This window comes from Aphis gossypii, chromosome 1, assembly GCF_020184175.1.
Source record: "Aphis gossypii isolate Hap1 chromosome 1, ASM2018417v2, whole genome shotgun sequence".
Classification (NCBI taxonomy): Eukaryota; Metazoa; Arthropoda; class Insecta; order Hemiptera; family Aphididae; genus Aphis; species Aphis gossypii.
Genome location: NC_065530.1, coordinates 63,861,940 through 63,887,536, shown reverse-complemented (window position 1 = coordinate 63,887,536; position 25,597 = coordinate 63,861,940). Strand labels below are relative to the sequence as shown.

The 25,597-nt window shown below is 31.7% G+C and overlaps 2 protein-coding genes across 5 annotated transcripts in view; one reads left to right on the top strand and one right to left on the bottom strand.

The window, feature by feature from the left end:
* The window catches only part of LOC114121697 (uncharacterized), a 201,862-nt gene extending 192,058 nt beyond the window's left edge, over positions 1–9,804 (top strand). For all 4 annotated transcript variants that reach the window (XM_050198453.1, XM_050198456.1, XM_050198461.1 and 1 more), the window contains 4 exons: positions 179–374; positions 2,547–4,260; positions 6,787–7,108; positions 8,408–9,804. In XM_050198453.1, coding sequence (XP_050054410.1) covers positions 179–374; positions 2,547–4,260; positions 6,787–7,108; positions 8,408–8,835 — 2,660 coding nt within the window. In that variant the 3' untranslated portion in view covers positions 8,836–9,804. The remainder of the gene's footprint in view (positions 1–178; positions 375–2,546; positions 4,261–6,786; positions 7,109–8,407) is intronic.
* Positions 9,805–13,653: 3,849 nt separating this feature from the next.
* LOC114121698 (CD63 antigen-like) overlaps positions 13,654–25,597 on the bottom strand; it is a 35,198-nt gene continuing 23,254 nt past the window's right edge. Inside the window, exons 2-5 of the mRNA XM_027984139.2 lie at positions 19,629–19,829; positions 17,979–18,149; positions 15,617–15,829; positions 13,654–14,205 (exon numbers count right to left, since the gene is read on the bottom strand). Of these exons, the coding sequence (XP_027839940.1) occupies positions 14,131–14,205; positions 15,617–15,829; positions 17,979–18,149; positions 19,629–19,829 (660 nt within the window). The 3' untranslated portion in view covers positions 13,654–14,130. The remainder of the gene's footprint in view (positions 14,206–15,616; positions 15,830–17,978; positions 18,150–19,628; positions 19,830–25,597) is intronic.

Here is a 25,597-nt window from a genome sequence, read left to right as displayed (position 1 = left end):
AAACAATTTAATAAATGTTTGCACTAATAGCAAATCAAATTTCAGGTAAAATATCTTATGATGTGGACAAACGGTTGACGGTTATTTTTTTTTTATAATACTTTTTTTCATTTTGAAGTATAAGAAAAGGGAAGTTAAAAAAAAAACTTAATCATGTGAATTGTTCATTGTTGTATAGCTGAAGAGACAACGAAATGCGACAGAGTGCTCGGTGACGAGACGCCTGAAAGTGGTAACCGAGACGAAGGGTATTCGACCATGTCGAGCGACGTGCAAGGCACAACCGAACCACCGTCCACCAAAGGTTTAGAAGACGTGAAGGAAGCCAACGAGAACGAATCGAATGCGCTCATGGAATCATCGCCGTGTTCCAGGTACATATTATATTAATGTTTTTGAATACCTGTTATTAATGTTGTTATGTCAAATAAAAAAATATCGGCCTAAATACCTGAAATTCGGGATTAATACAAGTCATTTTATACGGGATGATTAACTCGATATATCCGGGCAGGTTCGTTCGTAACGTTTATTATTATATAGATTAGATTAAGAATTAAGATCAAGTGTTCCAAACAAAAAATAACACTTAATATTATAAATAGTTTTCAAACACGATAATAATAATAAATTTAATTACATTATTTTTTCGAATAATTATTTTTTTTTTTTTTTAGATTACTTCTTTCGAAAACTTGATCAGCGCCCAAATATAATCCTATCTAGTCAAAAAATTGTAAAATCTTAGTTGAATCTCTAAATATATTATTATAATACTTGCTACTACTCTACGTGCACGGATTATGCATTTCTCGGCTAGATAAGGACTCAGAATCGTTACTCCAAATTACCTAAATATACCTCTTCTACCAGTCCCATCTATTTATTGCGCATATTTGCGTGTTAATTACACACAATGTGCATAGTGGTAATTAGTAATGTCGTTTTCCCGAAATTAAACAGAGTTCAATTAATAATATTATGTATAATATATAATATTATTATTCGTTGCTAAACTGGAAAGCTGTTTGCCAAGTCATTACGGACCGTTTAAGGCATATTATTAATGAAAGTAAAAACGAGTTTAAATTCATTCCGTTAAAATAATTATTTTCATCATTAATCAAATTCTCAACAAATAAATGTTAAAAAAAAAAAAACCGAAGACAATATTGTCAAAGCAACACTCTCCCTTCTATAATCTTATAATTCCTCGTGGCTAAGAATAAATTAATTACTCGCGGCTATAAACGCGGTTCAACGCTATTGATCTGAAAAAAAAAACAATAATATAGTACATACTATGTATATAACAACGTAATTTAGTCTTGTACGTTACGCGTGAACTACCCTATAATCGTCTGTTTTTATTTGTGGCAAATATACCTATATCGTTAAAAGCAGGTGAAAATCGATGAGACTCTCTTATAAACAAAAAAATCATTTATATTATCTTATTTACGATTAAAAGGTTCAAGAAGACGAAAAATGTTAGACGTGAGACGAATTTTTTTTTCATTTGTCATTATTAAATAGATGTCTAATATACCAAAGTACTCATCAATCAACGCGCACTGCACTTATTATTATTCGGCCTGTTATGCAATATCTTGCATAGATCGATAATAGTTTTTATTTTTTATTTAACGGCAATACGACAACGGTTAACTTTGCGGACATTATGTATATTGAGCCATTATATAGTTTTTAACTACATGCAAAGTGCCAGTTAGGGTTGAATAAATGTCGCAGGCAGCATAAAATGTATTCCAACCTCGGGCAATTACATTAAACGAACTATGTGTATTAATGGACCGTTTCGAATAAATCGACTTTAATGGATATGAAAAAAAATAAATAAGAGATCAACTCATTTTTAAAAAAATATATATACTCGGCAATTCGTTATAGTAATCTACTCTGTGTGTGTCTGCGTCCGTATTCCTCACGATGAATCGAATCATCTACTCGTTCTGCTGCAAAATAATAGTTATCGGACAAGTTCTTTAATTATCTATTTAAAGAAAAACTTACATAATACACCGTTTATAAGTCCATAGTAACTTCATGGTTTTTAAATGAGTAATAGTTAGACATATTTTCAGAAGACTTTGTTAATCAATGTTACAAGTAGTGTTGCTATAAGTAATGTTTAATAAAATAATTTACGATTGATTTGAGTGCATTTATAAATAAAACAAGTTGATTTAACTGTCTAAAAGCAATATCATTGTTTCAATAATATTGTAGTTGTACACTTGTACGTCTAATTACTACTATATGTTGACCTCACAACGCTTTTTAATAGATTTTTGGTATAATATTATGATATACACAGTATTATAGCTATATGTTCAGAATGTTCAGATAGTTATTACCTATTGGCTCATTTATGCTGTATTATAAATTTTCCATAACTTTTTGGAAGTATATGACGGCAAAAAGTTTAGAAAATTTATTTTTATTTTTTATATTTATACACACAAAATTAACCTCGTATATTATGATGTACGATTGATGAACAATTATTACGTTTCGTGTTGCAGGGTGATGAATAGCGAAGATACGGACGTGATATTCGTGCCGCTCAGTCTGTCGTTCAGCTTCATTAACCCGCGTCACAGCTACCCACCATTGCGATGTGGTCCGGCGGTGCACAACATAATGCGAAGCTACTCGGACTCGCATCTGTTCCTGAAGCTGGCCGCGGCCACGGGTGGTTTAGTCGAGGACGAGGACCGGACGTCGTGGTACAGTGGCGGCGAGCTGTGGGACATGGACTACGTGCAGCACTGGCTCCGATTGGACGAGACGCGTACCGCCATCCAACAACGGATGGAGTACGACGCAGCCGAGCTGGAAGACTGGAGCATGGACGACGGTACCGGGACGTCGAACGGCTGGAAGAGGATGTCATCTGTAGACGGAAAACTGCAACAATCGTTGCCGTGCATCGAGGAAGATGACGCGACCGGTTCGTCGTCGACGTCCGGCTGCCGCAAAGACGACCTGCTACAGGACATAGGATCGATCAGAGACATGTCGTGGTACCACTTCCAGCATCACCATCACCAACAACAACACCAACACCACCAACAGCCCCCCTACGCACCACAAGGCCAGATTCAGGTGCACAACAACCATCAGCACGATTGCCAGCAACAACAGCAGAATCACCACCTCCACCACCATCACCACCAGCACGGCCTGCACCAACAACAGCACCAGCAGCTGTCGTACGGTTCGGGGTCGCCCGGTGGTGACTCGTGGTCGAGCGCAGATGAGTACGCGGTTGCCGACACGCCGCCTTCCAAGAGGTCGTCGGTTAGCTGCTCGGCGGACAGCATCGAACTGCTGCCGCCGCCCGGGCCGATTGCCGGCACCGACTTCACTCGCGACTTTTACCGTCTGGTCAAGTTTGAAAGCTCCAAGAGTCTGGCTTCCACCTCGTCGCGGAGCGTGACGGGCGGAGGATGTGGTCATCGGACGCCGCCGGTGGTCGAGGCGCAGCTGGATCGCGACCAAGCGTTACAGAGCGTGCTGGACTTTATCGCCGAACAACAGCAGTACTGTTTGTCCCGGCAAGCTGAAGACAAACGAGAATCGCCTCGAGCCCCGTCACCAGCGGTCGAGACCGAGGAATGCCTTCGTTCGGATCAGCCCTCGACCGACACGAGGTCTCAGACACCACCACCACAACTACCGACGCTGCCGACGTCAAATCCGACTCCGCCGTCCGCGTTGCCGGCGGCGCACCAGACGTACGACAGTAACAGCTGTAGCGACAACCTGCTCAACTCTAAGGACAGCGGACTGTGCGGCAGTGACGTGGAGATCGAGTGCCTGCCCGAAGACTGCAATTACGCGGCCGATCAATCGCCCACAGCCGCATCCACGCCACTTTCCACTCTTCTCAGGACCGTGGTGGAGGAAGACGAAGAAGCGTCAGCCAAGTCGACGTCCCCACAACCGCCGTCGTCGTCGTCGTTTGTCGGCGCCGGTGGTTCAAGTAGCGGTTGCACGGCCGACACCACGGTGTGCATGGTGCCCGCGTGGGCGGACGCCACGTCCAAGGATTTGATCGACCAGTTGAACTGGATGGACGGTTGTAGCGAAGGCCACCCGCTCTTCAATACGTCACCCGAGGATGATGTCGTTCAACGTCGTTCTCCGTCGTCATCACCCGACCTGGACGAGGCGTGCTGCTGTCCCACCGGATGGGTGCACGTCGAACGTGACATCGACTTCGCCGATCCTAAGGTTAGTTTGCTCGAAAATGTTGTTTGAAATTGTATACATAATAAACTATATATTGATATTTTAGAAAAAATATTTTTAAAAAAATTGTCTATAATATAGTCGCGATAAGCTTAGTCGATAACATATAGATAGTACCTAATCGTAATTCATATTTTTATTTCATATAGGTAGATTAATCAATCATTGAAGTACCAAAGACTGTAAACTTTCATAATTATTACTTATTAAAGGTTGGGTTTATAAATTATACAAATTTAAAATATTCAGTTGTAATTCAATCGTTCTAATAAGAAAAAAGGCCATTCTAAAAGGTCTGGTACACACTATAATGACTGTATAATAATCATTTGTTACGCAGCTCCAATTCAAATAATAATGTCGCATATATTGTCTATATTAAACTCCTCAAAAAGTTCGTATCGAGTAGCCTTGAATTAAATACAATGTATACTTGGTTTAAAAAGTACAACATTAAATCGATACATATATTTTTCTTTAGAACTCAACTAAAAGAAATGATTACCCCCCCCCCTCTACGACCGCTCTTATATCCATCACTGAAACATATTGTATAATATAATGTACATTTTTAGAGCGTACAAGTTAGAACCCTACTAATGGCAATTAATCGTTTATTTTCAATAAATTCTATGCCGTTATGTATATAATTTACATGATATACACACACCATGTATCAATGATATGACCTTTTTTTATTCGATAACAACATATTATATAATATGAATGATATAACTGAATAGTTTGAGACAGCCGATCAGCGTGACAGACAAGTCTATTGGGTATATCATATGAATTATTATTTGTTTAGATAAATATCTTCGTTGGATTATGGTTTTTATTTTTAAATTATAATGTTATTACAACTCCGCGTAATTTGCAAATCGACTACATGGAAATCAGTTTTCAATAATCTCCTGCAGTATTTGGACGTAACAAACCACGTGATGATAAGACCTCCGCAGACTATAATCTGATTATATAGATGATTTCCTAATAATTATGGTACACGCACGCGTACTTTAATACTCAATTAGACTTAATGCGTACGGTTATCAGCTGCAGCAAAACATTAAAAAACGATGATCCGCTCAGCCTATAGTGAATAATATGTAAATAACAATACTATATATATATATATAATATATATATATAAAAATATTATTCCACCTGACGACGGTACCCGACACCGTCGTCGCTTGGCTGCTCAAACTTCCAACACCGATTAAGACAGCTACGATGTATTTTCATAGTATATGTGACGACTGACGACGAATATTCAGTGTCAGACTAATTATTTGAATACTACATAAATTATTATTTTATTATTGTATATACACCACAATCGGCTATATTATTCAATACATTATTACATATTATACTTTTATTGAATAGGAGTACCTGTAACTTTTATTATCCGGTAATCAAACTCGGTAACGCGGCAATTTATAGGTACGATCGTAACGAATTAATAACAAATTAATATATATAATAAATTTTATTATAAATGTATTATTAAAAAAAAAAAACTAACCCAATTTTATCGATGAATGTTGTCTATATTTTAGTTTTATTATCATTTTATGGTCGCTCCCCGGGTAACGGAACAATAAAACACAATAACAATTCCGTGTGTAGTTTGCGCATCTTTTATAATAGGTATTACAATTACGAATTACCTACACCATTGTAAAACATAATTCGCGTCAAAATGTATTGACTAATATAGTTACAGGCAATCTTGTTTAATAAACAAACTCGTCTAGGCCACAACAACTTGTAAAATTTCATCTACGAAATCGTTTACGCTCATGTGTCGGACTTGTGCAGTTTCGAATATGGATGTTACCTTATACTTACACAAGTTTAAATGATAAATTCAAATCTGAGGGAGTAAATAATCAACTTTTAAGTACTCGAGTGAGTTACTGTTCCATTCATTTCTAACACTCAGTAAATAAGTCGATTAGCTGACAACAAATAGTTTTCGATTTATTAGGTATTTTATGTTGATGTTAACACTATTATAATTATTATTATATGTATATATAAAGCTTTACAGATAAATAATGTTGAAAAAAAACGCCAAAACATAATTAGTTTAATTTTCTCCACTAATATTATGTTATTAATTGACCCACGTTTGTTATCTTTAATGGATGATGCGATTAATGAAATCCATATAATATATTATATATATATATATATTATATTTAACTAACGCGTAAATAAATTAGTGTCTCCACGACTCCACGCAGACTTTGTAAAATGAAAAATAGGTTAGGTTACAGTACCTACACACATGTTATCTCTTTACATACATTTTAAGTAAAAGTAAAAATAACATACTTAAGAACGCAACTATACATAATATACACATAACACACCCACATATACAATACTAGGAAAAAAAATACTATCTCACTATTTTTGTGATTATATATTATATTTAATTGTGTAGCTAGCAATTGTATTGTGGCCCATTTTAACATAGTATTCTATTTTCAGGAACGAGCAAATCTGTTGGACGTTATGTTAGCGGCCAGTAGAAGTTCTTCTAGCAGCACGAGCAGCGCATCGACGGGTGAGGACGACGACGACGACAGCTGTAGCAGTGGCGTCAGTGGCGGAAGCTGTAGTGGCAGAGCTGGTGGCAGTGGTTGCAACGACACAACTGACGACAGTAGCGACGACGAGCGTGACCCAAACGACGACGACATCGCTCGTCAAGTCAGCAGACGACGGACTACTGAGGCCGGGATCGATGCATCAAACGAGGAATCGTACAACCGTCTGCATAGGTTGCACCGGGTGCGGAGACAAAAAAAAGGTAATATGTTTATCTAATACCGCGGGCTGATTACTTGAAGGTGGACCAGTTAATTTGAACTTTACTCGACATAGATTTACCTGAATTTTGGACCTCGGTATGATCCAGCGATCTATACTCACAATCCAAATCCGATAATGTATCAGATCTTATATAATATGATGCACTTACAATATTTTCGTATATGTATTGCCTTCGGTTTCATGTCTATCAAAACGATTTCCAACGTCATGAGAGATTAGGATTTTCTCTTTTATTATTATCAAAATTGTCTGTCTTCGTACGCAATATTTTCTCTTTCGCTTTTAGTTAACGTGGGGAGAAGGCCCTGAGGGATTTACAGAGAGTGATACTGCTCCAATAGTGCATTTCTTATCGTTTTTTAATTTGAATAATAAATATTTAAAGAATCTGAATTGCTCACAATCCGGTCGAAATATGTGTAAGCTTTGTATACAGACGCATACCACTTGGATATTGAATAACTTTATATTGCAGGCTTTTGAAATTTATACGAACGAAATATTGAAACAAATATTTGCGTTGTATCCCGCTCCCTATTACTGTGTAGGAAACTAAACAATATAATATTATATTATCTGATTGTCATCTTAAATAAAAAACAAAGCGCTTCTCATCAGTAATAAAATAGACAGTTTAACGTTCGAGATGTTTGTATGATAAATCGTATAATATTGGTGTACAACGCATGCCTACATTTAGGTGAATAATTTCAGTAATTATTGATAGTTTCTCGTCTCTAGTATTGGATTTTCAAAAAAAATTTCAGATTTCAGATGTCTTCACCTGTGATTTTATAGTCTCTGCAGGTTATGGTCACTATATTCAGTAACAGTATATACTAGCAATCTAATAAAAAAAAAATAAAAAAAACATATGTAATAGTTTATAATGTTTATATTGTGCGTAGTGTTTGTAACGTATCGTTATTTGTAGTAACTCGTAAGTGGGACGAGTGGACCACATACCAGCAAAATACTATTTAAATGTATGTTATACACGTCAACCGTGCACTATAATAACGTTTGATGTTTCATCGGGGCAGGGTGCAGTGTAACGGGGTTTTATACAGCAGCGGCTTACCCGAAGACGATAATTTACTGCATATTATGTTTTATAAATCGAATTAACGAAATATATATGATTAAAAACCCGCCCCAGAGAGAACCCCCCCGGAGTCGTCGTCGCGGTATAATATGCCCCGTCGCGGGTTAGGCGATATTATAGAAAAGGTCAAAACGATCGAAAATATTAAAACGTACAAAAATTTTGTTTCAGCTTCCGCGATCCGCGACGGGTTCGGCGTGCTCCGGTGCCCGGCGGCGGGACTCCGGCAGTCGATCGTGGGCCGCAGCGACTTCTTCGTCCGGTTCGGCGACAAGGAGCGAGAGGCCATCTCCAACTTCGACTTCCTGGACGACCTGTCCACCACGTCGCTGAGCACCGACTCGAGCGACCGTCCCCCGTCGCCCCGCCGACCGTCCGCCGTCCACGCCGCGTCCACCTCCGCGGCCGCAGACCACCGCGGCAAATACTACTCGTACACGTGTTCCTCGTCGGCCACCGCGGCGGCCGCCAACTCCGCGGTGCCCGGCCACCGGCGGCCGCCCGCGTCACCGTCGGTGCTGCCCGCCGACTGCCGCCGGCAACGACGCCGCCGCTACTCCGGCCTGTCGCTGAGCGATTCGTGCGGCGACTCGGACTGACGTGGCTGCCGTCAGTGAAGAACGTACCGTCCGTCCGTCCGGATGTAATCGGCGACCGCATAATATATTGTTGTAAAATATTCGTATTTTCTCGCGAGACAATTATTATTCTTCCGAAGCCTCCTCCGCGTTTTGAGTTTATATAAATATTTTTTTTTTTTTTTTTTTGATATTATATATTATAATATAGAGAGGTATATTATACATAATATAAATATATTATTATATTTCATCACACCGTACTACTACCTATTATATTATTATTATATTATTATTATTAAAAATCGTATTATGACGATGAGACGTTCGGTATGTTTTCCGTTTTTTACGAGAAAAAAAAGTATATTTATACGAAAAAGTAGGTAGGTAGGTACATGATGTAACGCGAGGTATTATACTACTCTGTCCGTATTTTAAAACGTACGGGTTTAAACCGACAACTAAATTATCTTAGTTTGTTGTTTTTTATTTTTCATACTTCAAGTGTATACATATAATAATATGTATTATTAGTTTACATGTACCTACCTTTTAATATTGTATAGTCGTCGGAGGCGGTACGACGAATAGTATTATAATTTCATTATGTTAAACATTATTATATATATGATACACTTATATATTATTATTATATTATGATATTATATACATCTTATTATTGTAGTTATTTCGTTTATCGGCGCCGCTTGTACCTCGTGAAAAAAACCGCTTGTTTTCTTCTTTTTATTATTATTTTATTATTTTTTTTTTTTTTTGTCTAATATAATTATATGTGAATAAAATATTAATATTATATATTATGATAATTCAAATGCAAATCATTATTATATAATATAGTCTATATTATTATAACTATTATTGTCGTATCGATGATACTGTGTGTGTGTATAAATACATATTATTATATATATTATACTACATTATTACATTATTTTTTTTTTGTTCAAAATAAAAATTTTTACCCAACGAGTTTTTATGACTTTTCGTGTTACAATATTATTATTATAATATTATGTCAAACAAAATATAAATTATAAAAATATTTATTTATATAAATATTATATCACAGTTGTACTTGTTAAAGATATAATTTATAATCTATTGGAAATAACGTAGACCATCGCCTCTCCGGAGTTGGTAAATTGCGTGTCGCAAAAAAAGGTCATAGTTATATTCTGTGTAAATTGCGGCCCGAGTATATTTTATACATACGTAAATTGCAGCCTGGGTATATTTGAAATGTACGTAAATTGCGGCCCGGGATATTCCGATTTCGACCTCTCGCGTATTTCAATTTTCAAAATGCTGCCCAAGTGTTTTGCTTTCAAGACACTTCGGAGAAATTGCTTTCTAATCTGAAAATTTTGTTCGTATATGTAACATAAATATATTGTATACACTAGGTATACATTATATTATGTGACAGTAAAATTTAGAATATCAGTAAAACCTAGGTTCTACTGACTGTGATCTTTAAATACCTGAAATCCAGACATTTACCGATTGATTTCTATAAAATCTAGGATACACAAAATAATTTGGTCAACCTATATTACAATATAAATTTGTTAAATTTTATGTTGTTACAATAAATTTATATTGTTATTAAATATCACCACAATAATATTTATTATGTCTTTAAGTCGTGAATAGTGATTTGATTATTTAACATTGATAGATTTTGATTCTTTGACTTCATTTAATATTACATCGTACTTCTCATTATAGTAGTTATGTATTTATGTACAAAGAATTGTTATAGTTTTTCGCTGCGAAAACACGATATTAAAATCTATAAAACCGTTTATTAAAATATAACACATTAGAATGTAAATTCCCAAAGATTGTAATTTAATAATTCGTAATATTAATTTAAATGTGTGTAGTATGTACCCATATTATGTATAATATTGTTTGTAGAATATGTTTGGCCGGGATTGTTCGGAGCATTAATAGCATATTATATTCCTACAATCTAACTTATTAAGAAAACGTGAGGTTTAAAAAAAAATGTTTTAAATCTTTAAATATTACAAAGCATTACATAAATTTCATTCTGAAGATATGTAATTAAATATGTATTAGAAAAAACTAAAAACACAATAATTATTCTATCTATGATCTATGTAAATAGTGTCAGTACTTTATTAAAACTAATATATATTTAGTTGGCTGCGAATTAATACGTAGTGGTTAAACTACACAACAGATAAATAAAGTTTATAGTATAAACGGTTGGCTGTAGTCAATTTGCACCAAAATTTACCCAAAATATTTACAATATAAGTAAATTTGCACCATTTTTTTTTAAAATTCGTTTGTAATTTACATCAAAATAAAGATAATTTGCACCATTCTCAGGTAGTAAGAAATAAAAATTGTAATTGGGACCAAAATTAAAACTGATTATTTTTTCGATAATATTACAAACATACAAGTTTTTATATCCTAGTATAAATTTAGCTTAGTTTTACTTATAAAATAACTGAGCTTATACACATATTGTTGTAAGTTTATATAAAATCGTAATATTATGAACATAAAAAAAGTTGGTCAATTAAAAAAATAAATGTATACAATATAGATTTCGATAAAGATGTATATAATCCTAATATATAACTTTAGTTTAGTTTATATTTATAAAACAGCTGAGATTATGCACATATTAAAACTGTTATAAAAAGTTTATATAAAATCGTATAATTTTGATATAAAAAAAATTAGACAATTAAAAAAATTATACCTATGTAATTACTAGATAAGGCGAAAAATCCCGAAAAAGTATTATTTTCGTTCGTGTCCATTTAGTCTCGATGTTTACGAAGCTACCGAGGAATAATCGAATATTTCAAAATCGAGTACTCGATAATCGAACAAATAAATAATCATTTTGGTGCATATTACAAATTCTATTTTCAACTACCTGAGAATGATGCAAATTACATATCTTTAATATAGTGCAGATTACAAGCTCCCAAACGGTTGACTCGATAGTGAGCCCTAAGCCCCTAACTGGTTTGACCTGCCTTCCGCCAGACGAAAACTATTCTCCTCTGACATGTTTCTTAACTTGAAGTATGAACAGAGTATTTGAATACTATAAAAGTTAGTGTTTATGTAGGGAATATCGCAATAGTAATTAAATAAAAATAAATAATAGTAAGAGACAGGTTGAGGCTTTAAATCAAAATATGTTTGGCCAGGATTGTTCGAAACAATAACTGCATATTATATACCTACAATCTAACGTATTAAGAAAACGTGAGGTTTTAAAAATGTTTTTTTTAATTTTTAAGCAATGAGCATATTAACAAAAACACCTAAATACCTATAGGAGAAAAGTTATATAAATTATTGAGTCCGGGGTGTTAAGTTTTAAATGTATAATATTTTTACTTTTTTAGTCTGCTTATTTAAAGAGGGAAAATGTTATGGCACATACTCACTAAATCTAATTCTTTCTCATTTTCAGCTTCTTATCCGATTGATTATCTTAAAGCAAATATGGTCAGGTCAGATTGCCAATTGTTGAGAGAATTAATGGAATTGGTCACATCGTAACTTTTGGGTTAATCATTTAATGATAAATATCATTTGAACTGATTAATAAAATAAAGTTCTTTATTATAATTTTGAAAAAAAAAAAAACAAAAATATATTTCTTACTTTTTACTTGTATTTACATATTATAATAACGTATGACAATATTATATTCTCGTTAACACAATAAATAAATTGATATTTTATGAAAATTCTAAATTTTTACTCATGGTTTCCCTATGTATGTATATTATATAATTGTATATTAGATATAAATGAGAAGGAAAATGTTGATTGATACATTTTTCTAAATTAAATAAATAACGAAATATTAATTTTATATTTAATTATTAATTTAAAAAAAAAAAATTGTTTTAATGAGTGACCGCAATCAGTATGTAACCTTTTTGAGGGGTGACCGCAACTAGTACCTATGTAATTTTTGATTTGACCGCAACTAGTAACCACTAAATGTGATGCAAGGTTCATGTCCTTATGCCATTTTATTTATACGAGCTCAATTCAAAAACAAAAAAGTAGTATGGACTCATATTATTGAATATCAATACCTAGTTTATATTCTATTATAATACATTATACTATACCGGTATAATTTACCATATAAGTACTACATTAAATATTATATTTAATAAAATAAAGTTTTGGAGTTACCTACAGCGCGTAAAGCTTTCATACTTTGTTGGACATGTATTAAAAATTGAGTACCAGCTACATGATTATTCTCTTATCCTTTTTAATCAATATTTAAATCTTCGTTGATTGACAGGCGAGTACAACTACGTATACATTGATTGTTTCTTGTTTATTTTTAAATTTCCCTGTTTTAAATCCATTAAAATATATCATCATTGAGAATAGATTACTGTAATTAATGCGTGCATTACGTATTAGTATAATTAATTATTAAATACGAAAAACGATTCTTTTCCTATCTGTCATAAAACAAATCACATACATTATAATAAAGTAAATTTTTATAATATTATTACATTAGGACTAGCATACAGTTTGTATGCCAGCTGTTATAATGTATGATGTGTACTAGGGACCAAAAACGATTAATGATAAAACAATTAGGCCACATAATCACCTATATAATAATGGACAATAAGCAATGACTGTTGATGAAAATAAATCAAACATGGAAATTTTATTTAAGATTGATTGGGGTAACATCGAATGCTACAATTTATATAATAATGTATAGAATTATAATCAAGAAAATAAAAAAAATAAAAAAAAAACACAAAAAATAAATTCTACTCGAATACATGGAATAATTTAATAAAAGTTATAATCATTATAATAATAATATAATTTATAAAATAAAAACAGATATTCATTTTTTACAATTAATAAAATAAATACCCTAAAATTAAAAAAAAAAAGTGATTTATACATTATCATACTCCTTTTTCGTTCATCATAATAACATGTTTACATAATTTATTAAGACATTTAATTAATTATATTTCTAAATACGAGAAAAAAAAATGTTACAAATCAAAATGCCAGAGTGCATTTGTGTGTTCGTGTGGGGGTGTTTGTGTATAATGTGACACGAAAAATTGAAATTTAAAAATTATTATTAGGATTTTGGTTTGTTGGATGGTTTCAAATCGGCACAACAAAAAGGCTTATAATATGTTTAGGAAGGAAATAGTTTTACTCGATAGAATGTGACACGAAAATGTATACTTAATTCTATAATAATGTATCATGTCGCTGCTACATTTAAGCGTATCCTTGTCGACGTTCTTCGTTCCGTATGCTGCTCGCCAGGCACAGCGCAAAAACGATACCGACCAGCTGAAACAAATTAACACGTTTGATTTAAATAAACACGATACATTTTTGGTTTACGTAGTTACCTACAAGTCCTACATTTTAAAATTAGCCAAGACAAAATGACCAAATTTTAAATATCTTTTGATATTTATTATCGTTTAATCGTGGCAGAATTATTGCGAACTCCATCTGAATATATTGTGTATATAATTATTATACTTTTGTTAAAGAATTTTTTAACACTACACAGTTTATCCCATTTAAAACAATATTATTACATAATATGTACCACGGACATTACCCATAACTCTGAACAATCCAAATTTATTGAATCTACTATTCAAAATGAATTAAGAGATTATCCATAAAATATTTGTTGACTATGATATCATATGTAGGTACATAGTTATATAGTATCATTTATTTATAGCTGACAATGTCAACACGCTTAACTGAATTCGATAATACTGATAATAGTGTTATAATGCAAATATATACATATATTTTAATGAGTATTATGTGTACGTCGCATAGATAGTAAGCAGTAACTATATTTACTAGTTATAATAATTATAATAATATTATGAAACGTGATAAACTGATAACCATTGATGAGTTTTGTTTTAACAGACTGTACTTCAATTTATTCGTATCAATTGTTGATGTGACTTAAAAAACACTGGAATTTATTTAAGAAAACAATCGTCGCCTGTACCTCACTCTACGTTATTATTGAATATGTTGTTTACGAGTAGAGTATACGAACAAATATTTTACAAAAATCCTAAACACAAAGATAATTTTTCTACCTTTAAATGTAATAACAAGTCTATTGACTCTTAGACTAACGAAACAGAACTGAATAAATTTACATTTGTCATGTTTCGCTTTACAATAATATGTATACAATATTAAAACAAAAGAGCGATTTAAAACTACATAAGCACGTCTTAGTTTATTTTTTTTATTATTTAAAATAATATAATATCTTTTTATTTTCCAAACACTACTTGTTAATCAATCAATGATGGCAATAAGTACTAACGTATGCTTCAGAGTTACATAACTCGTATTTTATAATGTTAAAAAAATTCTAATGGTAATTTTTTTTAAATATTTTAAAATGGTCACTGGTAACACATTGAAGTTTTATACATTATGCAACGTGATTTACTTAAGGATTATAATTTATTATAGTCTACTATTTACTAATGGGTCATTATAGTGTTAAATAGATTAAATGTTGACGAACATTCTACTGTAAATACATAATACTAACATAGACGATATTTTAATGCGTAAAATAACGAAAATAAATTTTTATCACGTTTACACAATTCTTGGCTAATTTTTTTTCATCACAAATCCAATCCCTATACTATAAACCTCACTAAGTATATAGTTAAACTCATAGTTGTGATTTCATGCTCACCTCTCCACCTGCAATACCCATTATGATCTTGAATAGCATGCCTGACGTGCTTTTGACCAAGTCGATAGACTTTTGCAGACAACCATCCTGCCATGCCTGAGCCTTAGAGCATGTCGTTCCTTGGCCACCATCATCGCGGCAACAACTGTGCGGTATAGCAGCCGCGTTATTTTCGGTCCAGTAGTTCGGTCCGTCTACGCCACAACAGGAAAACTAATAATACATAAAACGAATGAATTATTACATGTTTGATTTCAATCTGAATAATCAATAAACCAAATGTAAAAATTGCAATTGGAATTGTTGCATCACTTGCATCGCTACATAATATAGGTACTAATGTATGTATTAACTGTTTTAAAATGTTTAGTGAATGCATCGTACTTAAATAAGTTGTCTTGTAAAACTTGACGATTCGGGTTCAAAACATTTTGATTGACCTACAAGAAAATCTTTTTTCGCCACCGAGTAATTGGGACGTATTTCATTTAAAAATAATTAGGTATCTAATTTAAGAATTAATCAAAAATAATTTTTATCTTAACATCGACAATGTACCGTTTTCACAAGCACGTCTTATCGATTAATACTGTTAATACGTAAATGTTGTGGATAAAACTATCAGATCTCATAAATAGCAAAAAAAAAAAAAAATGCATCATCTTAAATACTAAATGAAAAAAAACTGTGTGTAAAAATAATTCTCCTATTATTATTATTAAAAAAAGGTTTTTACCTTCAAGCCCGATGTTACTAAGATACTAAGTAATTAGAGGGTAAACGCCTATACCTTCTAAAAATTAATTAAAGACATAAGTGAAATAAAATACTAATTACTTTCGAAAAAATAAAAATATTTTTATCTTGTTTTCGACCATTTAATTTAGTTGTTTAGTAGAAAAATTATCATTTGTTTAATAATAATCAACCATCATATTATCAATATCTAACAATAATTTATATGGTAGCAGCAAGATTTTTTAGAGTCTCTTAATATATTAAGTAAATAAATAGTTTGGGCAATGGTAATATAATATACATAATATATTATACACTAGCAATATTAATTAAATTACAAATAACATAATTACATGACATTATAACGATAATAATATGTGCACTTGCTCGGGGCGATTGTAAACTCTACCGATAGTAAACTCTAACGATGCGATAAACTCTCCCAGGTCTACTCCAATATTACCTGTCTGAAACATGTAAACTCTCCCGGGTCTCCAGTACTGCTAATTTAATTAAATTAAATTTCATAAAATCATAAAAATTTTTTTTTTTTGGTACCCACCAACCCTCGACTCAATCAGCATAAATATTTGACGACTAAAATCAGTTAAATGGTACAATACAGTAAATACTGCACGTATGTCTGTAAATTCTATATACTATTTAGTATTTACACTACATTTTATAAGATCTACAGTAATATATCAAGCAGTCACCCACTTACCTACTAACCCACCAACTAAAACAGTTTTGGGGTATTTACCATCCATATACATGTTCAACGTCAGGTAAAGCACCAGAACACAGTACTGAACACGTATGCTATTAATCTACGAATTAATAATGGACACAAATAACTAGTATTGTAAACAATAAATAATTTACGCAGGGATTGCAATTTTTTTAACAGAATAATTGATAGGTAGATAAACCTAATAATATGTAAATGTTAAATTTTATTACAAACACTATATATTAAATGATTGTAACACAAATTGGTGAAATGAGCTATATAATCTTTTATTTTTCTGTAAAAATGTATTGCTTAAAATTCTTACGCTTAAAATACATTATGATAAGGATAACCCTTTAAATGGCAATAAAAAAGTAGTCAATCGTTCTTAATAAGCTTTCTCATCACATACCATGGAACTCATGCCATCCATATACTTCCAAAACCTCAAAAATAAAATAAACATTTCGACTTTCTCACATAATATACCAAATACATTGTTTGCAAACAAAACAAACCACTCGGTCCATATTTCACTTCCATAAAAACATACTAAACTTCTCTAACCGTTTATATTTAAATTTACAATACAATGTAAATAAATTATATAATATAGTGCAATTTTAATCCAATATATTATTAACTTAATTATAACTTATATTATGGCATATTATCATAGATATATTGTAATAGTTACCACGTATTCTTTTTTAATAAAATATATTTAATATGTTTGTTATTTATCGTTTATTGGCCCGTATGTATTCGTTCTACATAAACGAAATTATTTGGAAACCACGACACGAACCACAATCTCATTGGTCAAGATGGACTTTATTATATCAACGATAATGCAACAACAAAAACAAATATACATTTTTATATACTTACGTCATGTTGTATTTCATCGACAAAAGCGTGTGATTCCGATTTATTTGAATAATCATCAAAAACTGTAGTTAAGGATTTTCGAGTGATTGATTCCACTTGTCCCCGGTTCACGTATAAGAAAACTCCGACGGCTACCTCCAACAAGAAGAATGCCAACAGGAACATTGCGTACTGAAAATACGTCGTATAACCATCGTTATAGTATAAGTATTTATACATGTGTGTGTGTGTGTGTGTGTGTGTGTATAATGTGTACATGTTGTGTATGATAATAAGTGACTGTAGCACACGGAGTAAGTATTTAAAACGGACACCTCTGAATATTATAAAATACTGCAAATAAAATTATTTTAAAGCACATCATAGTAAAATCAATACATTCATTTCTCAGCTCAAAATCTAAAATGTTATTTGAATTATGTTAATATTTCGAACTAAGGAAAGGAATTTCCGTGTTTTATAAAAATCATAAAACAACTGCGGAAACGAATTATAGTTTACGCATCATAAGACTAAATAATAGTGTATTTAATTCAAATATTCAATTTAAAAAGCACTTTTTTGGTTCGTTATTCGTTCAGCATAATATTATAGATCACGTGTAATCAGAAAATGTTTCGACTTTATGTGTAAAACAAAGACAAAATATTGTTTATTCGTATAATGTGTAATTTTATGCCTGTACGCACGACTAATCAACAAGTTTAATCCGAATAAAATCAACCATGCGTACAAATATCTACATAATCATTCAAAAGAATATAATATTTAAATATTATGACTTATTTTGTTTTACAAAAGTTCAAAACAAGCTCAAAAACAACGGAGTAATTGCAAACAGTTAATTGATATACAAAAGGATAGATAATATATAATTAAACAATTTAGAGGGAAAAAAGTAGGTAGTTCATAAACTTATACTAATAACTTAGTATCTTACATTGTTTATAAGATTAGAACACCAGATTACTCATATGAACAAAGATCAGGGATTTGTTATTATTAACAATACAGGAATTTAACAGAAAACCGAAATATTTTCAACAAAAACACACGTATTCGAGTGACACTAAATTATGACAGTGGATAAAAAATTATATCTGTGTGAGAGATCATACCAACTTTCTGGCTAAATACGTAGAACAAATCTATAATATTTCAAGAAAATTAATATTCTTGTATATTTTTAAGTAGAGTATCAATAAAAAAAAAAAATAATGCATACTTAAATGTAAAAAAAAATTGTGTTCTCATAAAGATTTAAATGAATTATTGAATAAGATATGAGTATAATTAAAATTTAAAAGAGTTTAGTACCCAAAAAATATTTTATTTTTAATAAGTGATAAACCATGTCCTCTAAGGCTTTAAGTTTAAACAATGATGGTTATAAGTAAATTATTATTTTTGGAAAATAAAAAATATTTTTATATACCTAGAGTTTGAAGTATTTATAATACTACTTAAAAAATAATCTAATTTTCTAAATAGATATCAATTTATATACCTAAATAGGCACAAAAATATTTATTTTTTAAAAACACAATAATTGATTTTAAATGTAACGTGGCCACAAGCCTGATTAATAAACCATCTTATTTAGTTTGCGTATATAATATTTATAAGTATGATACATAATATATGTCGTACCATTGTGATCATGCAATGACTCTCCCGGATAGCTCCACAACAGCCGAAGAACGACACAATGAATATAGCTCCACCGATGATGATGAATGCCAAAGCCGCAAGACCAGCTGCATCTCCAGATGCTTTATTGGCCAGTTCTTCAGTTTTCGTTGAATAATACCGGGTAAACAAACCCAAGGCCAACAGTGCTAGTCCGGAAAGCTGAAAAACAAGACAACAATGTTATCAATTTATCGTGTTTGTGGTGTGTAAACACTTGGTACAACGATAACATATAAAAATATATTAATATTTTACGGTATTCTGCAGAATGTAGAATACTATTATATGTTGGCGGATTTTGAAAATCTAGTTCTGAATCATATTTGATAAAAGAAAATAATAATAACATGTAATATTACAATATATACTGTTATTATATGTATACTGTTATGTATACTTACAGTCATTATTATCCAGATCTAAAAAACGTTAGTTTTGGAAATTTATTAAAAACAATAATTAGAATAATACCTATTACTTTCGAATATAAAAATAACATTTGAAACCTATGGGAATGTATAAGAACATATCAAACACACTTAAAATACCTAACCAGTTCGATATAACTAATTATTATAATAAGTATTTTTCGTCAATTTTTATAATAGTTCTTTAATTATCGATGGATTGCCTATTAAAAACATGGAATTTACAATGCAAAATAGACTGATAATTATGTTATTAATTATATTACATTCTATTCCTATTTAATTGATATGGTTTCTGACAATAGGCAGGTTGATAAAATTTATGCAGACATAAAAAGAGCGTTTGTTACGGTCAATATTATAATTTTAATTGCTAAATTAAAATCAATTGGCATAAAATGGTCCCATATTAATGTGGTTATTGTCATACTTAACTTGTACTTAGAAAGTATTTTTCAATGTCAATCAGAAATATTTAATGTGATTTCAGACTTCCCCTTAAAAGGAATTTCTCGCACTGTTATTTTTAATTTTTGTTAATGAATTAAAAGATATACTGCATAATTATATTCTGTACATTTTTATGACTTATTTCATAATGATGATTTAAAATTGTTTGCTCAAGTAAATAATACAATTTATGATCAGTCATTGAGTAATTTTCGTGATATAAAAGAATAAGATATATTATATATCTATAAGGGCCTCTTTTTTAAATCTCATAAGCCCCATTTACGGTAGAGCGCATAGAAAATTAAAATTTATAACACATAACTGTAGGAAATTATCAGCCATTAGCCACTTTTAAGTTTTATTTTGCATTGGTCCTTTCTTTATTAGACGTGGGATCAATTATTTATAATCCCAGTCAATTTGAGCAAATACACATTATACATCGTTTATTTAATGCGAAATATTAAACATATTGATAATTAACAATAAAAATAATATTAACTTCTAAGCTATATTATGATATCAATAAAATAGTATACATTATGACGATGTCTACATGTGGATGCCCATTACCCATAATTACTGCTGACCGAAATGCACTCAAACCGAGATACACCGATACACGAATGTTAGTCAGATATCAGATATTAAGGGGCAATATGCGGGCAATTTCTAGTTACGTTACGCGACAGCCATACAAAAAGAATGAGAGCAAACCATTTAAAATTACTTTACAGGAAAGACGATCCACTCATCGTAAAACAATAAAATGTATAATATCATTTATATTTCGAGTGGAAGAGAGAAACTTTATTTATATCACATTGGGATTAGTAAATTTAAACTTTAATAACGCTATAAAAATACTAAAAAAGTGTGATTATTCGGATATTTATTACAAATTATACAAATTAAATCCACATACTTAAAATAATTCAATGTGACCTATGTTTTGGTTACCATAATCGTACATAGTTTTAGTGAAAATGTCGGAAATTACAAAATACGTGTATTTTTTAATATTCAGTCGATGTGACGCACTACATATTGGACACTCTTATGACTACATGAAAGTATATACATTTAATATAAATAGACACATGTGGATGGAGTGACACATCGAACTGCATCTCGAGTGTATTGTGTTGTTATCGAATAAAAATACATATTTTTTGACGTCAGCATAACATGTCATCCTGAATAAAAAGCTATTAAATATTCAAAACGATGGTTTCGCAATATTATGAATTGCCTAACTGATTTTTTTTATTCGTCGTGATATGATGAACTTTCAACGGTCAAATTATTATCATTGTTAAACTGCTGTACACGTTTAATTAAGTAAAATATTAAATTTAAAGTTATAAGACGTGTAATAATTATATACTATGGAATATAATATTATTGTTCGCGATGTCCAACCAAATTTCTTGTAGAATATTATAATATTAATATAGAATGTAGTGTTGTTTAATAATATTATTACTGATGGAAGTTCTAAGTATATTTACAAAATTTACATAATTTACTACTAATGACTTATACACTAATCCTCATTGCACAGTGTATACTTCCTCGACCGTCGATAAAGAACACGTCGCTATATAATATGTATTGTTACATTATACGTTTGTATATTATATCTATATTGCCGTCACACGTTTCCGGACGCTTGTAAAATAAACGGTACAGGCGTAGTACGTCGTGGGAACGAGCATGTTGCAGTCTTAGAGTGGTTAAACTACGTGTATAAATAATAATAAAGCAAATTTTAGATCATCTTCGTAAGAAAAATACTGGTATTAATCGATTAGTACGTGATTTGAATAATAATTTAAGATTGAGTACAATAATATGTGATATACGTATAAAAAGAGTAGAATATACTCGAAGATGCACATGCTGCAATAACATGACATTTTATCGTTATCCATACCGATAATGATAAATAATAATCCATTATACTACAACGGTGTGATCATTGGTCGGTCTCTTTCGAGACAAATAAATTAATCGTTTCCGTTGACATAGAACACGTTGAGTACTTGTCGGATTGATGACACATGTGCGTTATATATAATATAATATTATTATTACTCTAGAAGTGCGCCGCCCACGACGACAACAAATAATTACGAATTATAATAATTGACACGAGATAGGTACTACGATAATATTACTACTATTATTATGACACCATATGGCTATGCTGTTGTATCTATTATAGTCATTACTTGTTACTTATTATAAATACATTAATTACCATCCGATTATCATTATCGTCGCTCTCGACAACGGTTTAAAAACCGTTGATATTTTCGTCGAAAGGATGCGTTTCAGTCACCAGTGTCTCGCTCAAATTTATTGTATTCGTCTTGTAAACGTAAAACATATTGAATATGATTGAATCAGCATTCAAGTATTCAACAAGACCAATTTTGTGTTGTTAGCTTAGTTTTAATTGAAGTATTATCAAACTTAATTATCAAAACCTTATGTTGTATAGTGTATGAATAGGTCTTCCTAAGTGAGATATTACAATTTAAAAATGCTCATAACTGGTTTAAAATTAATGTATCCTAAAACACCAATAAATAAATATATAGATAAGGCGACATTATTGTTTGATAGTTGATAAATTCGTTCAAATATTAAAGCTAACTACGCAAAATTAGTTCTACTGAACTTATTTTAACTTGAACCGTACCATCGATGAGTGTATATCGACATGACATAATATGCACAATTAATTATTTTGTATGTGAATGTTTATTTTTTCAAATAAACTTTTCGGTTGTATTAAGGAGGATCGGTTTATATCAACAATATTAAATATAGATAATAAAATTATTAAATTGTTCATGAATCGTTTCTATGAAATATTAATAACTTTGCTCTGCTTAATAATACACGAATAGTTTATTATATCCTATAACTTAACTATAAAAGTGTTTATCGTATTATTATTATCATTTATCATTATTTATATGACTACGAATCAGTATACTTCATCAAACGCGCCTAATCAATAAGACGCAATACGTGTGATCGAAATGGATACAAATCTTTCACCTTAAGATAAATATAAATGTTTAAATATAAATAAAATAATAATAAAAATTAGGTATCTATTTTTTTATTTTTTTACGAACAATTCTAATTACCGTACGTTCAGATTTGAATTTCAAACCTAATCGTTCTGCGGCCCGAACAATATAACATTCATATAGTTTAATGGTTCTGGAAAGTGTGTATGTGCAGTGTGTACAAGTACAAATGTATTCAAGTCATTAGGCGCGTATTATGTAGGAGACCATTAAATTTTCGTACAAATTATTTCGTTTTACGACGACAACGCGCATGTAATTGCTGGGAGTTCTTTCGCTTTCGATTGTCTTAGCAGCCAGTGTATTCGTTGCGTTTGTATTTGTGTACACTAAAAGTCGACGGCCGGCCGCCGCGATCGATCCGCACGGTAAATTGATATTAATTATTCAACGAGCCACTATATACATTATGATTGAAACGCGCTACAGTGTGTGTCTATAATATTATGTTTATTATTTTTGATCGAGTATGACAACACGCGTTGCTTTATAACACGCCACACGCGACATACTCTTATTATTATTACTGTCGTCATGACAGAGATGAAATTAAAAACGAAAACAGACCGCTCGCCGTACAGCTAACAGACTTAAAAATCGTGCGTTAGACAGTAGTATAATAGTACTGTAATATGAGTAATTATTATAAAACACGTATATTATAATATTATGCGAAAATGCAGCCATAAGGCACCCGAAAAGGATATTAAAATTGCTCGATCGAATCGGTATCTGTGGCGGATTTTCAAAAGCCGCGAAGTGATCGGTTCAAATAATTAAACGCGATTATCCGTTTAAACACCGATTTGTTTTATATAACAACACGATGGAGAGATGCGGTTGTATTTCCGGAAAAAAATCATCTGCCCGGCGCGCGATTGTAATGCGCGCTCAACGTACACATAATATTATTATACAGACATGAACCGTCACTCGTTCGCGCATCTTAAGACACGCAATTATCTCTCGATCCGACGAGCGAAACGAGCAATGCGTAATAATTTCATTGTCGTTATTCGGCATGAATCGATTGTACACACTTTCCTCGGCGCGGTCCGACAACCATCTATAAAAACGAGCGCGGCGTTGCGCAACGCCCGGCGTACCTCCATTAATTCGCTATAGAGATAACCTGCGATAATATTATAATTGATACTAAGTATACATGAATCGTGTACGTCAGTGATGGTTTCGGATTTTTTATGATATTTTCTATAGAAAAAAAAAAATACTTATATCGTTATTGTTACAGTGGCTAACACATGCAGTACTGCGACTCCTGGATGTGCAAAGTGTGCACTGCACGGTATATCGACTTCAGCCTCCCATCGGGACTTTTATAAGAATAGTGAAAAAATAATAACACGTCATTTAGCCGGAGCTACCCGCGGTAATAACAAAATAAATATGAAGATGCTCAGTCGTGATCAAACCATTTCGTGTTCCCAATCGCAATTAATATTACATTCATGTTATAATATACAGGATAGGTACATAGAATTACAAGCGATGTACTATTGGTAAAACGTTTAAATTATAACAAAACAAAAAAATTGTGGGAAAAAGTTTTGTTTCCGGAAAGCAAACCACTGAGGACAAAACTACAGGAAGTACTGACAAAAAAAAAAACACCAAAAATATTAACAGCAAGTTGTTGACAACAGTCATTACACTACTCATACTAAATGTAATTAAAAAAAATCATAGAGTCAATCATCAAGTATTATTCAACATACATTGACGTTACGCAATGATAATAATATTATGTAGAGTGAAACGAAAAATGTGCGTCTGTGTTATATATTATACAAAAGAACGCGTTAAGTGAATTTCTAGATTTCAACAAAATGTTTTTATTCTCGGTCCGATTAAACAAATGACGAAATCGTTATTTATTGAACTGCATACGTAATATTGTGTAGTTTAAAGTAGGTCTAAA